Source organism: Oncorhynchus mykiss, chromosome 9 (assembly GCF_057628025.1).
Source record: "Oncorhynchus mykiss isolate SJ-2025 chromosome 9, ASM5762802v1, whole genome shotgun sequence".
Classification (NCBI taxonomy): domain Eukaryota; kingdom Metazoa; phylum Chordata; class Actinopteri; order Salmoniformes; family Salmonidae; genus Oncorhynchus; species Oncorhynchus mykiss.
Genome location: NC_143030.1, coordinates 5,742,093 through 5,754,592, shown reverse-complemented (window position 1 = coordinate 5,754,592; position 12,500 = coordinate 5,742,093). Strand labels below are relative to the sequence as shown.

The following is a 12,500-nucleotide window of genomic DNA, read 5'->3' as shown; positions in this document are numbered from 1 at the left end:
GGTCATCCATCTACAGCAGACCCTCCTTAGTGGGAGACAACAGCACCAGGTCATCTGTCTACAGCAGACCCTCCTTAGTGGGAGACAACAGCACCAGGTCATCTGTCTACAGCAGACCCTCCTTAGTGGGAGACAACAGCACCAGGTCATCTGTCTACAGCAGACCCTCCTTAGTGGGAGACATCAGACCCTCCTTAGTGGGAGACAGCAGACCCTCCTTAGTGGGAGACAGCAGACACTTGATTTCAGTGTTGTGTAGGGTGAGACCAGGTGCCTTGATTCCAGCAATGTTTTTGCCAATTCATTAATGTAGATGTTAAACAGTGTTGGACTTATTGGGCAGCCCTGTTTCACTCCCCGTCCCTGAGAGAAGGAGTCTGTTGTCATTTTTAACTAGACATTTGTTGTTAGCGAACATTGACTAATAACATCATTTGTTTAACCTCCAATACCCCTTTCTATTAGTTTATAATAAATACCTTTGTGCCAAATTTAATCAAATTCTTTCTTGAAGTCGACAAAACTTTGTGCCCTCCCCCTCCGGTCCTTGTGCCCTCCCCCTCCGGTCCTTGTGCCCTCCCCCTCCCTCCCCCTCCGGTCCTTGTGCCCTCCCCCTCCGGTTCTTGTGCCCTCCCCCTCCCTCCCTCTCCGGTCCTTGTGCCCTCCCCCTCCGGTCCTTGTGCCTCCCCCCTCCCTCTCCGGTCCTTGTGCCCCACCCTCCCTCTCCGGTCCTTGTGCCCCCCCCTCCCTCTCCGGTCCTTGTGCCCCCCCCTCCCTCTCCGGTCCTTGTGCCCCCCCCTCCCTCTCCGGTCCTTGTGCCCCCCTCGTCTTTAAGAGAAGGAAAGGAGTCGAGGAGCCTACATGTATGTCGTCGCTGAGTCTGACTTTCTCGTCCTCTCCTTTGTCTCCAATAAAACGGTGGTTAGGAACACCGGTAGCAGCGGGAAACCGCTTAGAAAAACATCTTACTGTCAATAGAGAGAGGGAGGAAGAGAGAGAGGAGTGAAGACAACGACAGGAAGAGAGAGAGAGGAGTGAAGACAACGACAGGAAGAGAGAGAGAGAGAGAGAGAGAGGAGTGAAGACAACGACAGGAAGAGAGAGAGAGAGAGAGAGGAGTGAAGACAACGACAGGAAGAGAGAGAGAGAGAGAGGAGTGAAGACAACGACAGGAAGAGAGAGAGAGAGAGAGAGGAGTGAAGACAACGACAGGAAGAGAGAGAGAGAGAGAGGAGTGAAGACAACGACAGGAAGAGAGAGAGAGGAGTGAAGACAACGACAGGAAGAGAGAGAGAGGAGTGAAGACAACGACAGGAAGAGAGAGAGAGGAGTGAAGACAACGACAGGAAGAGAGAGAGAGAGGAGTGAAGACAACGACAGGAAGAGAGAGAGAGGAGTGAAGACAACGACAGGAAGAGAGAGAGAGGAGTGAAGACAACGACAGGAAGAGAGAGTGAAGACAACGACAGGAAGAGAGAGTGAAGACAACGACAGGAAGAGAGAGTGAAGACAACGACAGGAAGAGAGAGGAAGGAAGACAACGACAGGAAGAGAGAGGAAGGAAGACAACGACAGGAAGAGAGAGGAAGGAAGACAACGACAGGAAGAGAGGAGTGAAGACAACGACAGGAAGAGAGGGAGGAAGAGAGAGGAGTGAAGACAACGATAGGAAGAGAGGGAGGAAGAGAGGAGAAGCCCCAATTCTACTAAGAGGTCATTACAGCAATACACATCACTCTGAGGTCATGTGATAGCGTTGGTACTGTGTGTGAGAGAGAGAGAGAGGTATACAGGAGAGAGGTAAATACAAGGACGAGCGAGAGAGAGATGAAGAGAAAACACGAGAGAGAGATGAAGAGAAAACACGTGTGTGAGAGAGAACAGGAAAAGCAACAAGAAGAGTTAGACACTATTAAAAAGCTACTGATGTTTTGTGAAAATCTGCTCAAGGTGAAACGAGCAACACAAACCAGTTAGAGAAAAAGTAAATTTCTCCCGTTGTACAGATCTAGGATCAGCATCCCACCCCCTTCCGCCAATCCTAATGATTAGTGGGGAAAACGAACTGACCCCAGAACAGTGTATTGGGCAACACCAATAAAACAATCCATCACAACATATTTTAGAAAAGTTAACATATCTTTATTCAACAACATCTAACGTTTCCTCTTTTCATATAAAAACAACGTTATGTACACGTCTTCATATGTACATTCATATTTTACATTATATCACAAACGCTACGGTTACCCAACGGAACACAGAGTGTCTCCCTCATTGACCGACCCAGGAAAACCTCCTGGGCCCCAGTGGTATACTTCACCTCGAGTCCCAACTGGTTCCCTGTGTAGTGCACTACTTTAGACCCTATTCTCCATATAGTGCACTACTATAGACCAGAGCCCTATTCCCTATATAGTGCACTACTTTAGACCAGAGCCCTATTCCCTATATAGTACACTACTATAGACCAGAGCCCTATTCCCTATATAGTGCACTACTATAGACCAGAGCCCTATTCCCTATATAGTGGTACTACTATAGACCAGAGCCCTATTCCCTATATAGTGCACTACTATAGACCAGAGCCCTATTCCCTATATAGTGGTACTACTATAGACCAGAGCCCTATTCCCTATATAGTGCACTACTATAGACCAGAGCCCTATTCCCTATATAGTGGTACTACTATAGACCAGAGCCCTATTCCCTATATAGTGCACTACTATAGACCAGAGCCCTATTCCCTATATAGTGGTACTACTATAGACCAGAGCCCTATTCCCTATATAGTACACTACTTTAGACCAGAGCCCTATTCCCTATATAGTACACAGTACACTACTTTAGACCAGAGCCCTATTCCCTATATAGTGCACTACTATAGACCAGAGCCCTATTCCCTATATAGTGCACTACTATAGACCAGAGCCCTATTCCCTATATAGTGCACTACTATAGACCAGAGCCCTATTCCCTATATAGTACACTACTACAGACCAGAGCCCTATTCCCTATATAGTACACTACTTTAGACCAGAGCCCTATTCCCTATATAGTGCACTACTATAGACCAGAGCCCTATTCCCTATATAGTGGCACTACTATAGACCAGAGCCCTATTCCCTATATAGTGCACTACTTTAGACCAGGACCTATAGGGAGGATCCAGTTAGCTGGTCTAAAGTAGTGCACTACATAGGGAATGGGGAACCAGTTGGAACTCAAGTTGAAGTCTAAGTACAGTATATCACTGGGGCCCAGGAGGTTTTCCTGGGTAGGTCAATGAGGAAAAACTCCGGACCTCCATTCTGTATATGGATCCAGCATATATTAGACTGGCTGGAGAGGGTGAGTCTGGCACCCTATATAGTACACTACTATAGACCCTATTCCCTATATAGTGCACTACTATAGACCCTATTCCCTATATAGTGCACTACTATAGACCCTATTCCCTATATAGTGCACTACTATAGACCCTATTCCCTATATAGTGCACTACTATAGACCCTATATAGTGCACTACTATAGACCCTATTCCCTATATAGTACACTACTATAGACCCTATTCCCTATATAGTGCACTACTATAGACCCTATTCCCTATATAGTGCACTACTATAGACCCTATTCCCTATATAGTGCACTACTATAGACCCTATTCCCTATATAGTGCACTACTATAGACCCTATTCCCTATATAGTACACTACTATAGACTATGTAGGGAATAGGGTCTATAGTAGTGTACTATGTAGGGAATAGGGTCTATAGTAGTGTACTACATAGGGAATAGGGTCTATAGTAGTGCACTACATAGGGAATAGGGTCTATAGTAGTGCACTACATAGGGAATAGGGTTTCAGACATATCCATAGAGTCCAGTGTCTCTCCAGTTCAATAGATCTGGTCCCAGACCTGTAGTTACTGCAGTCCATCATGCCAGTCAGAGGGGTTGGCTGAAGACCAAACAGATCTGGGAACAGTGTCTCTCTAGACCTTTAATCTGCCTCATATACAGTCTATACATCCAGCAGTAGTCTGGGAGGAGTTACAGTAGTTACTTTGTTTGGTCTTTGGGTGGTCGGTCAGCCAGCCAGCCGGCCAGTCAGTCGGCCAGTCAGTCGGCCAGTCAGTCGGCCAGTCGGTCAATCGGCCGGCCAGTCGGTCAGTCGGCCAGCCGGTCAGTCGGCCAGCCGGTCAGTCGGCCAGCCGGTCAGTCGGCCAGTCAGTCGGCCAGTCAGTCGGCCAGTCAGTCGGCCAGTCAGTCGGCCAGTCAGTCGGCCAGTCAGTCGGCCAGTCAGTCGGCCAGTCAGTCGGCCAGTCAGTCGGCCAGTCAGTCGGCAGTCAGTCGGCCAGTCAGTCGGCCAGTCAGTCGGCCAGTCAGTCAGTCAGTCGGCCAGTCAGTCAGTCAGTCGGCCAGTCAGTCAGTCAGTCGGCCAGCCAGTCAGTCGGCCAGCCAGTCAGCCAGTCAGTCGGCCAGCCAGTCAGCCAGTCAGTCGGCCAGCCAGTCAGTCGGCCAGCCAGTCAGCCAGTCGGTCAGCCAGCCGGTCAGCCGGCCAGCCAGCCAGCCGGTCAGTCGTTTGGCAAGTGAGTCCTCTCGTGGTTTCTTCCAGTCACAGAAAGTTGATCTTGTGTCTCTTCACCAGTCAGTACCAGTGTTTTAGTTCAGACAGAAAATACGGGGGTTTGGTTGCCCACGGTTGTGATGAGGAAAGAGGACATTTTGGAGTTGCACTCAGTCCTTCCATACTTCACCTCCTCCTCACCACCACCTCCTCCTCACACCTCCTCCTCGTCACCACAAGCTTTCCGTTCCCATATGACGATATTGGGTCCTTCTTTGATTGCCTCACATCCTTATCCAATGACATCGCATCCTTTCCCGATGACATAATGTCCATTTTAAATGACATCACTTCTGGGTGTCAGTGAGGTCAAAGTCCAGCACCAAGAGTTTAGTCTCCTCTGTTCCGTTCCTGCTGCCAACAGCTGCTACCAGTCTGGTGTTAGATGCCCTGGAGAGAGAGGAGAGAGAGGAGGGTTATACCAGTCTGGTGTTAGATGCCCTGGAGAGAGGAGGGTTACCAGTCTGGTGTTAGATGCCCTGGAGAGAGGAGAGAGAGGAGGGTTGGCCACCCAGCTGGGGTTAGATGCCTGGAGAGAGAGGAGAGAGGAGGGTTATACCAGTCTGGTGTTAGATGCCCTGGAGAGAGGAGAGAGGAGGGTTATACCAGTCTGGTGTTAGATGCCCTGGAGAGGAGAGTTATACCAGTCTGGTGTTAGATGCCCTGGAAAGATGAGAGAGAGGAGGGTTATACCAGTCTGGTGTTAGATGTTCTGGAGAGAGGAGTGTTATCAGTCTGGTGTTAGATGCTCTGGAGAGAGGAGAGAGAGAGGAGAGGGTTACCAGTCTGGTGTTAGATGCCCTGGAGAGAGGAGAGAGAGGAGAGAGGAGGGTTATACCAGTCTGGTGTTAGATGCCCTGGAGAGAGGAGAGAGAGAGGAGAGAGGAGGGTTACCAGTCTGGTGTTAGATGCCCTGGAGAGAGGAGAGAGAGGAGAGAGGAGGGTTACCAGTCTGGTGTTAGATGCCCTGGAGAGAGGAGAGAGAGGAGAGAGGAGGGTTATACCAGTCTGGTGTTAGATGCCCTGGAGAGAGGAGAGAGAGGAGAGAGGAGGGTTACCAGTCTGGTGTTAGATGCCCTGGAGAGAGGAGGAGGGTTACCAGTCTGGTGTTAGATGCCCTGGAGAGAGGAGAGAGAGGAGGGTTACCAGTCTGGTGTTAGATGCCCTGGAGAGGGAGAGAGAGGAGGGTTACCAGTCTGGTGTTAGATGCCCTGGAGAGAGGAGAGAGGAGGGTTACCAGTCTGGTGTTAGATGCCCTGGAGAGAGGAGAGAGAGGAGAGCTTACCAGTCTGGTGTTAGATGCCCTGGAGAGAGGAGAGAGAGGAGAGAGGAGGGTTACCAGTCTGGTGTTAGATGCCCTGGAGAGAGGAGAGAGAGGAGAGAGGAGGGTTATACCAGTCTGGTGTTAGATGCCCTGGAGAGAGGAGAGAGAGGAGAGAGGAGGGTTACCAGTCTGGTGTTAGATGCCCTGGAGAGAGGAGGAGGGTTACCAGTCTGGTGTTAGATGCCCTGGAGAGAGAGGAGAGAGAGGAGGGTTACCAGTCTGGTGTTAGATGCCCTGGAGAGAGGAGAGAGAGGAGGGTTACCAGTCTGGTGTTAGATGCCCTGAGAGAGGGAGAGAGGAGGGTTACCAGTCTGGTGTTAGATGCCCTGGAGAGAGGAGAGAGAGGAAGAAGGGTCACCAGTCTGGTGTTAGATGCCCTGGAGAGAGGAGAGAGGAGAGAGGAGGGTTATACCAGTCTGGTGTTAGATGCCCTGGAGAGAGGAGAGAGAGGAGGGTTACCAGTCTGGTGGTAGATGCTCTGGAGAGAGGAGAGAGAAGAGGAGGAGGGTTATACCAGTCTGGTGTTAGATGCCCTGGAGAGAGGAGAGAGAGGAGAGTTATCAGTCTGGTGTTAGATGCCCTGGAGAGAGGAGAGAGAGGGAGAGTTATCAGTCTGGTGTTAGATGCCCTGGAGAGGAGAGAGAGGAGAGTTATCAGTCTGGTGTTAGATGCCCTTGAGAGGAGGGTTAGTGTCACCATCCTGGTTTTAAGATGCTGTGGAGAAAGCAACTAATTAATTAATCTATTTGACAAATGTAAATGTGAAAAAGCTGTGAGTTAGTGGTCCCTGCACCAAAAATAAACCCAGAAATAATCCTGCAGCATCTCCTCAATAATCTCTTCAATAATCTAGCCCTACAGGCAGCAGCATCTCTTCAATAATCTAGCCCTACAGGCAGCAGCATCTCTTCAATTATCTAGCCCTACAGGCAGCAGCATCTCTTCAATAATCTAGCCCTACAGGCAGCAGCATCTCTTCAATAATCTATCCCTACAGACAGCAGCATCTCTTCAATAATCTATCCCTACAGGCAGCAGCATCTCTTCAATAATCTATCCCTACAGGCAGCAGCATCTCTTCAATAATCTAGCCCTACAGGTAGCAGCATCTCTTCAATAATCTAGCCCTACAGGTAGCAGCATCTCTTCAATAATCTAGCCCTACAGGCAGCAGCATCTCTTCAATAATCTAGGCCTACAGGTAGCAGCATCTCTTCAATAATCTAGCCCTACAGGTAGCAGCATCTCTTCAACACATAGCCCATGGAGAAACATTTTCAATAATCTAGCCCTACAGGCAGCAGCATCTCTTCAATAATCTAGCCCTACAGGTAGCAGCATCTCTTCAATAATCTAGCCCTACAGGCAGCAGCATCTCTTCAATAATCTAGCCCTACAGGTAGCAGCATCTCTTCAATAATCTAGCCCTACAGGTAGCAGCATCTCCTCAATAATCTCTTCAATAATCTAGCCCTACAGGCAGCAGCATCTCTTCAATAATCTAGCCCTACAGGTAGCAGCATTCCTTCAATAATCTAGCCCTAGACAGCAGCATCTCCTCAGACCTAGCTACAGACAGCAGCATCTCCTCAATAATCTAGCCCTACAGGCAGCAGCATCTCCTCAAGTACTGATCCCTACAGGCAGCAGCATCTCTTCAATAATCTAGCCCTACAGGCAGCAGCATCTCCTCAATAATCTATCCCTACAGGTAGCAGCATCTCTTCAATAATCTAGCCCTACAGGTAGCAGCATCTTCTTCAATAATCTAGCCCTACAGGTAGCAGCATCTCTTCAATAATCTAGCCCTACAGGTAGCAGCATCTCTTCAATAATCTAGCCCTACAGGTAGCAGCATCTCTTCAATAATCTAGCCCTACAGGTAGCAGCATCTCTTCAATAATCTAGCCCTACAGGTAGCAGCATCTCTTCAATAATCTAGCCCTACAGGTAGCAGCATCTCTTCAATAATCTAGCCCTACAGACAGCAGCATCTCAATAATCTAGCCCTACAGACAGCAGCATCTCCTCAATAATCTAGCCCTACAGGCAGCAGCATCTCCTCAATAATCTATCCCTACAGGCAGCAGCATCTCTTCAATAATCTAGCCCTACAGACAGCAGCATCTCCTCAATAATCTATCCCTACAGGCAGCAGCATCTCCTCAATAATCTAGCCCTACAGGCAGCAGCATCTCTTCAATAATCTATCCCTACAGACAGCAGCATCTCTTCAATAATCTATCCCTACAGGCAGCAGCATCTCTTCAATAATCTAGCCCTACAGGCAGCAGCATCTCTTCAATAATCTAGCCCTACAGGCAGCAGCATCTCTTCAATAATCTAGCCCTACAGGCAGCAGCATCTCTTCAATAATCTAGCCCTACAGGCAGCAGCATCTCTTCAATAATCTATCCCTACAGACAGCAGCATCTCTTCAATAATCTATCCCTACAGGCAGCAGCATCTCTTCAATAATCTAGCCCTACAGACAGCAGCATCTCTTCAATAATCTATCCCTACAGGCAGCAGCATCTCTTCAAGAACTGTAGCTGACAGCAGCATCTCTTACTCCTCCGCTCTACAGAGCCACCAGGTCTCTGATCCACTCCCCTGTGGGTCTCATTTTATTACCTGATCCTCCACACCACTCCCCCTGATCCTCCACTCTGCAGAGCCACCAGGTCTCTGATCCACTCCCCCGTCGCCAGGCTCCACAGCTTCACTGTCCCGTCATCTGATGAGGAGACCACCAGGGAGCGAGAGAACTGGGAGACAGGTCACTGCTGACTGGTGCTTATGGGGACCTGGAGAGGAGGGGAGGGGGGCAGGGAGAGAGGGGGGCAGGGAGAGAGAGGAGGGGGGCAGGGAGAGAGAGGAGGGGGGCAGGGAGAGAGAGGAGGGGGCAGGGAGAGAGAGGAGGGGGGCAGGGAGAGAGAGGAGGGGGAAGGGAGAGAGAGGAGGGGGGGAAGGGGGAGAGAGGAGGGGGGACAGGGAGAGAGGAGGGGGGGACAGGGAGAGGGGGGAGAGAGGGGGGGAAGAGGAGGGGGGAGAGGAGGGGGACAGGGAGAGAGGGGGGAGCGAGACAGGGAGAGGGGGGGGGACAGGGAGAGGGAGGGGAGACAGCGAGAGAGGCAGGGAGCGAGACAGGGAGGGGGACAGGGAGAGAGGGGAGCGAGACAGGGAGAGGGGGGGACAGGGAGAGAGGGAGCGAGACAGGGAGAGGGGGGACAGGAGAGAGGGAGCGAGAGAGGGAGAGAGGGGGGGGGCAGGGGGAGAGAGGGGGGAGCGAGACAGGGAGAGGGGGGAGCGAGACAGGGAGAGGGAGCGAGACGGAGAGAGGGGGGGACAGGGAGAGAGGGGGGGACACGGAGAGAGGGGGACAGGGAGAGAGGGGGGGACAGGGAGAGAGGGGGGACAGGGAGAGAGGGGGGACAGGGAGAGAGGGGGGGACAGGGAGAGGGGGGACAGGGAGAGGGGGGGAGCGAGACATGGAGAGGGGGGAGCGAGACATGGAGAGGGGGGGGACAGGGAGAGAGGGGGACAGGAGAGAGGGAGCGAGACAGGGAGAGGGGGGGACAGGGAGAGAGGGGGGAGCGAGACATGGAGAGGGGGACAGGGAGAGAGGGGGGGGGACAGGGAGAGAGGGGGAGCGAGACAGGGAGAGAGAGGGGGGACAGGGAGAGAAGGGGAGGAGCGAGACAGGGAGAGAGGTAGTTAGATATAGGAGACTGTAGACAGGTTAATGCTGATTGGTTCTTCTGTGCACCTGGAGGTACGATACATACAGTTCATTCAGGAAGTATTCACACCCCTTGAATTTCTCCACATTGATGTTTTACAGCCTGAATTAAACATGGATTCAATGGAGATGTGTCACTGGTGTCTATACACACACACACACACACACACAACATGTCAAAGGTGAATAATGTTTTTAGATTTTTTTTAAAACAAATTAATTAAAAATGTACATCTGAAATGTCTTGAGTCAATCAGTACTCAACCCCTTGTGTTATGACAAACCTAAAATAAGTTCAGGAGTAAACATGTGCTTAACAAGTCACATAATAAGTTGCATGGACTCACTCTGTGCTTAATAATAGTGTTTAACATGATGTTATTAATGACATCCTCATCTCTGTACCTCCACACATACAATTATCTGTAAAGGTCCCTCAGTAGAGCAGGGAATTTCAAACACAGATTCAACCACAAAGACCAGGGAGGTTTTCCACAGCCTTGTGAAGCATGGTGAAGTTATTAATTACCCTTTGGATGGTGTATCAATACACCCAGTCATTACAGAGATACAGGCGTCCTTCCTAACTCAGTTGCCGAAGAGGAAGGAAACCGCTCAGGGATTTCACCATGAGGCCAATAGTGACTTTAAAACACTGTTAAAAAGTAATGTTCAAAGCTAAAAAATTGTTTTAAGATGGTCAAATCAATGATTATTTATTTATTTTGAATTTTAAAACCACCTAAAAAAAGGTACATAAAAAAAATATTTGTTTGAAACATTGAATTTGTCATTACTGCTATTAGCCAAGAGAAACACATTACATAACAGATTCACTACATGGAACAAAACCCAAAACCCTAAACCCTAAACCTGCTAAAGGAAGTTTGTTTTGTAGTGTCTACTATATCTGAGAAACAAAGATCAGGAAACGTTTTGATAGTCATTTTTTAAACTGGTACCAGGGACCTTCAGACTGGTCTTGTGAGGCTTCACCTAGATACAAACGGAGAACGCCTCCTGCCCCCCCTCCCAGAGAACGCCCCCTGCCCACTCCCAGAGAACACCTCCTGCCCCTTCCCAGAGAACACCTCCTGCCCCTTCCCAGAGAACACCTCCTGCCCCTTCCCAGAGAACACCTCCTGCCCCTTCCCAGAGAACACCTCCTGCCCCCTCTCCCAGAGAACGCCTCCTGCCCCCTCTCCCAGAGAACGCCTCCTGCCCCCTCTCCCAGAGAACGCCTCCTGCCCCCTCTCCCTTCTCCCAGAGAACGCCTCCTGCCCCCTCTCCCAGAGAACGCCTCCTGCCCCCTCTCCCAGAGAACGCCTCCTGCCCCCTCTCCCAGAGAACGCCTCCTGCCCCCTCTCCCAGAGAACGCCTCCTGCCCCCTCTCCCAGAGAACGCCTCCTGCCCCCTCTCCCAGAGAACGCCTCCTGCCCCCTCTCCCAGAGAACGCCTCCTGCCCCCTCCCAGAGAACGCTCCTGCCCCTTCCCAGAGAACGCCCCCTCCCAGAGAACGCCTCCTGCCCCCTCTCCCAGAGAACGCCTCCTGCCCCCTCTCCCAGAGAACGCCTCCTGCCCCCTCTCCCAGAGAACGCCTCCTGCCCCCTCTCCCAGAGAACGCCTCCTGCCCCCTCTCCCAGAGAACGCCTCCTGCCCCCTCTCCCAGAGAACGCCTCCTGCCCCCTCTCCCAGAGAACGCCTCCTGCCCCCTCTCCCAGAGAACGCCTCCTGCCCCCTCTCCCAGAGAACGCCTCCTGCCCCCTCTCCCAGAGAACGCCTCCTGCCCCCTCTCCCAGAGAACGCCTCCTGCCCCCTCTCCCAGAGAACGCCTCCTGCCCCCTCTCCCAGAGAACGCCTCCTGCCCCTTCCCAGAGAACACCTCCTGCCCCTTCCCAGAGAACACCTCCTGCCCCTTCCCAGAGAACGCCTCCTGCCCCCTCCCAGAGACGCTCTCCTGCCCCCTCTCCCAGAGAACGCCTCCTGCCCCCTCTCCCAGAGAACGCCTCCTGCCCCCTCTCCCAGAGACGCCCCCTCCCAGAGATCGTCCCTCCCAGAGAACGCCCCCTCCCAGAGAACGCCCCCTCCCAGAGAACGCCCCCTCCCAGACAACGTCTCTGCCCCCTCCCCCAGAGAACGCCTCCTGCCCCCTCTCCCAGAGAACGCCTCTCCTGCCCCTCTCCCAGAGAACGCCTCCTGCCCCCTCTCCCAGACGCTCTGTCCCTCTCCCAGAGAACGCCTCCTGCCCCCTCTCCCAGAGAACGCTCCTGCCCCCTCTCCCAGAGAACGCCTCCTGCCCCCTCTCCCAGAGAACGCCTCCTGCCCCCTCTCCCAGAGAACGCCTCCTGCCCCCTCTCCCAGAGAACGCCTCCTGCCCCCTCTCCCAGAGAAACGCCTCCTGCCCCCTCTCCCAGAGAACGCCTCCTGCCCCCTCTCCCAGAGAACGCCTCCTGCCCCCTCTCCCAGAGAACGCCTCCTGCCCCCTCCCAGAGAACGCCTCCTGCCCCTTCCCAGAGAACGCCTCCTGCCCCTTCCCAGAGAACGCCTCCTGCCCCCTCCCTGGCACCCCCTGCCCCTTCCCAGAGACCGTCCCTCCCAGACACCTCCGCCCCCTTCCCAGAGAACGCCTCCTGCCCCCTCCCAGAGAACACCTCCTGCCCCCTCCCAGAGAACGCTCCTGCCCCTTCCCAGAGAACGCCTCCTGCCCCTTCCCAGAGAACGCCTCCTGCCCCTTCCCAGAGAGAACGCCCCCTGCCCCCTCCCAGAGACGTCCTCCTGCCCCCTCCCAGAGAACGCCCCCTGCC

The 12,500-nt window shown here is 52.3% G+C and overlaps 1 protein-coding gene across 1 annotated transcript in view; it reads right to left on the bottom strand.

The window, feature by feature from the left end:
• Nucleotides 1–2,120: 2,120 nt before the first annotated feature.
• LOC110498423 (F-box/WD repeat-containing protein 7) overlaps nucleotides 2,121–12,500 on the bottom strand; it is a 52,672-nt gene continuing 42,292 nt past the window's right edge. Inside the window, 3 exon segments of the mRNA XM_090183340.1 lie at nucleotides 2,121–5,020; nucleotides 8,589–8,725; nucleotides 8,727–8,761. Of these exon segments, the coding sequence (XP_090039466.1) occupies nucleotides 4,918–5,020; nucleotides 8,589–8,725; nucleotides 8,727–8,761 (275 nt within the window). The 3' untranslated portion in view covers nucleotides 2,121–4,917.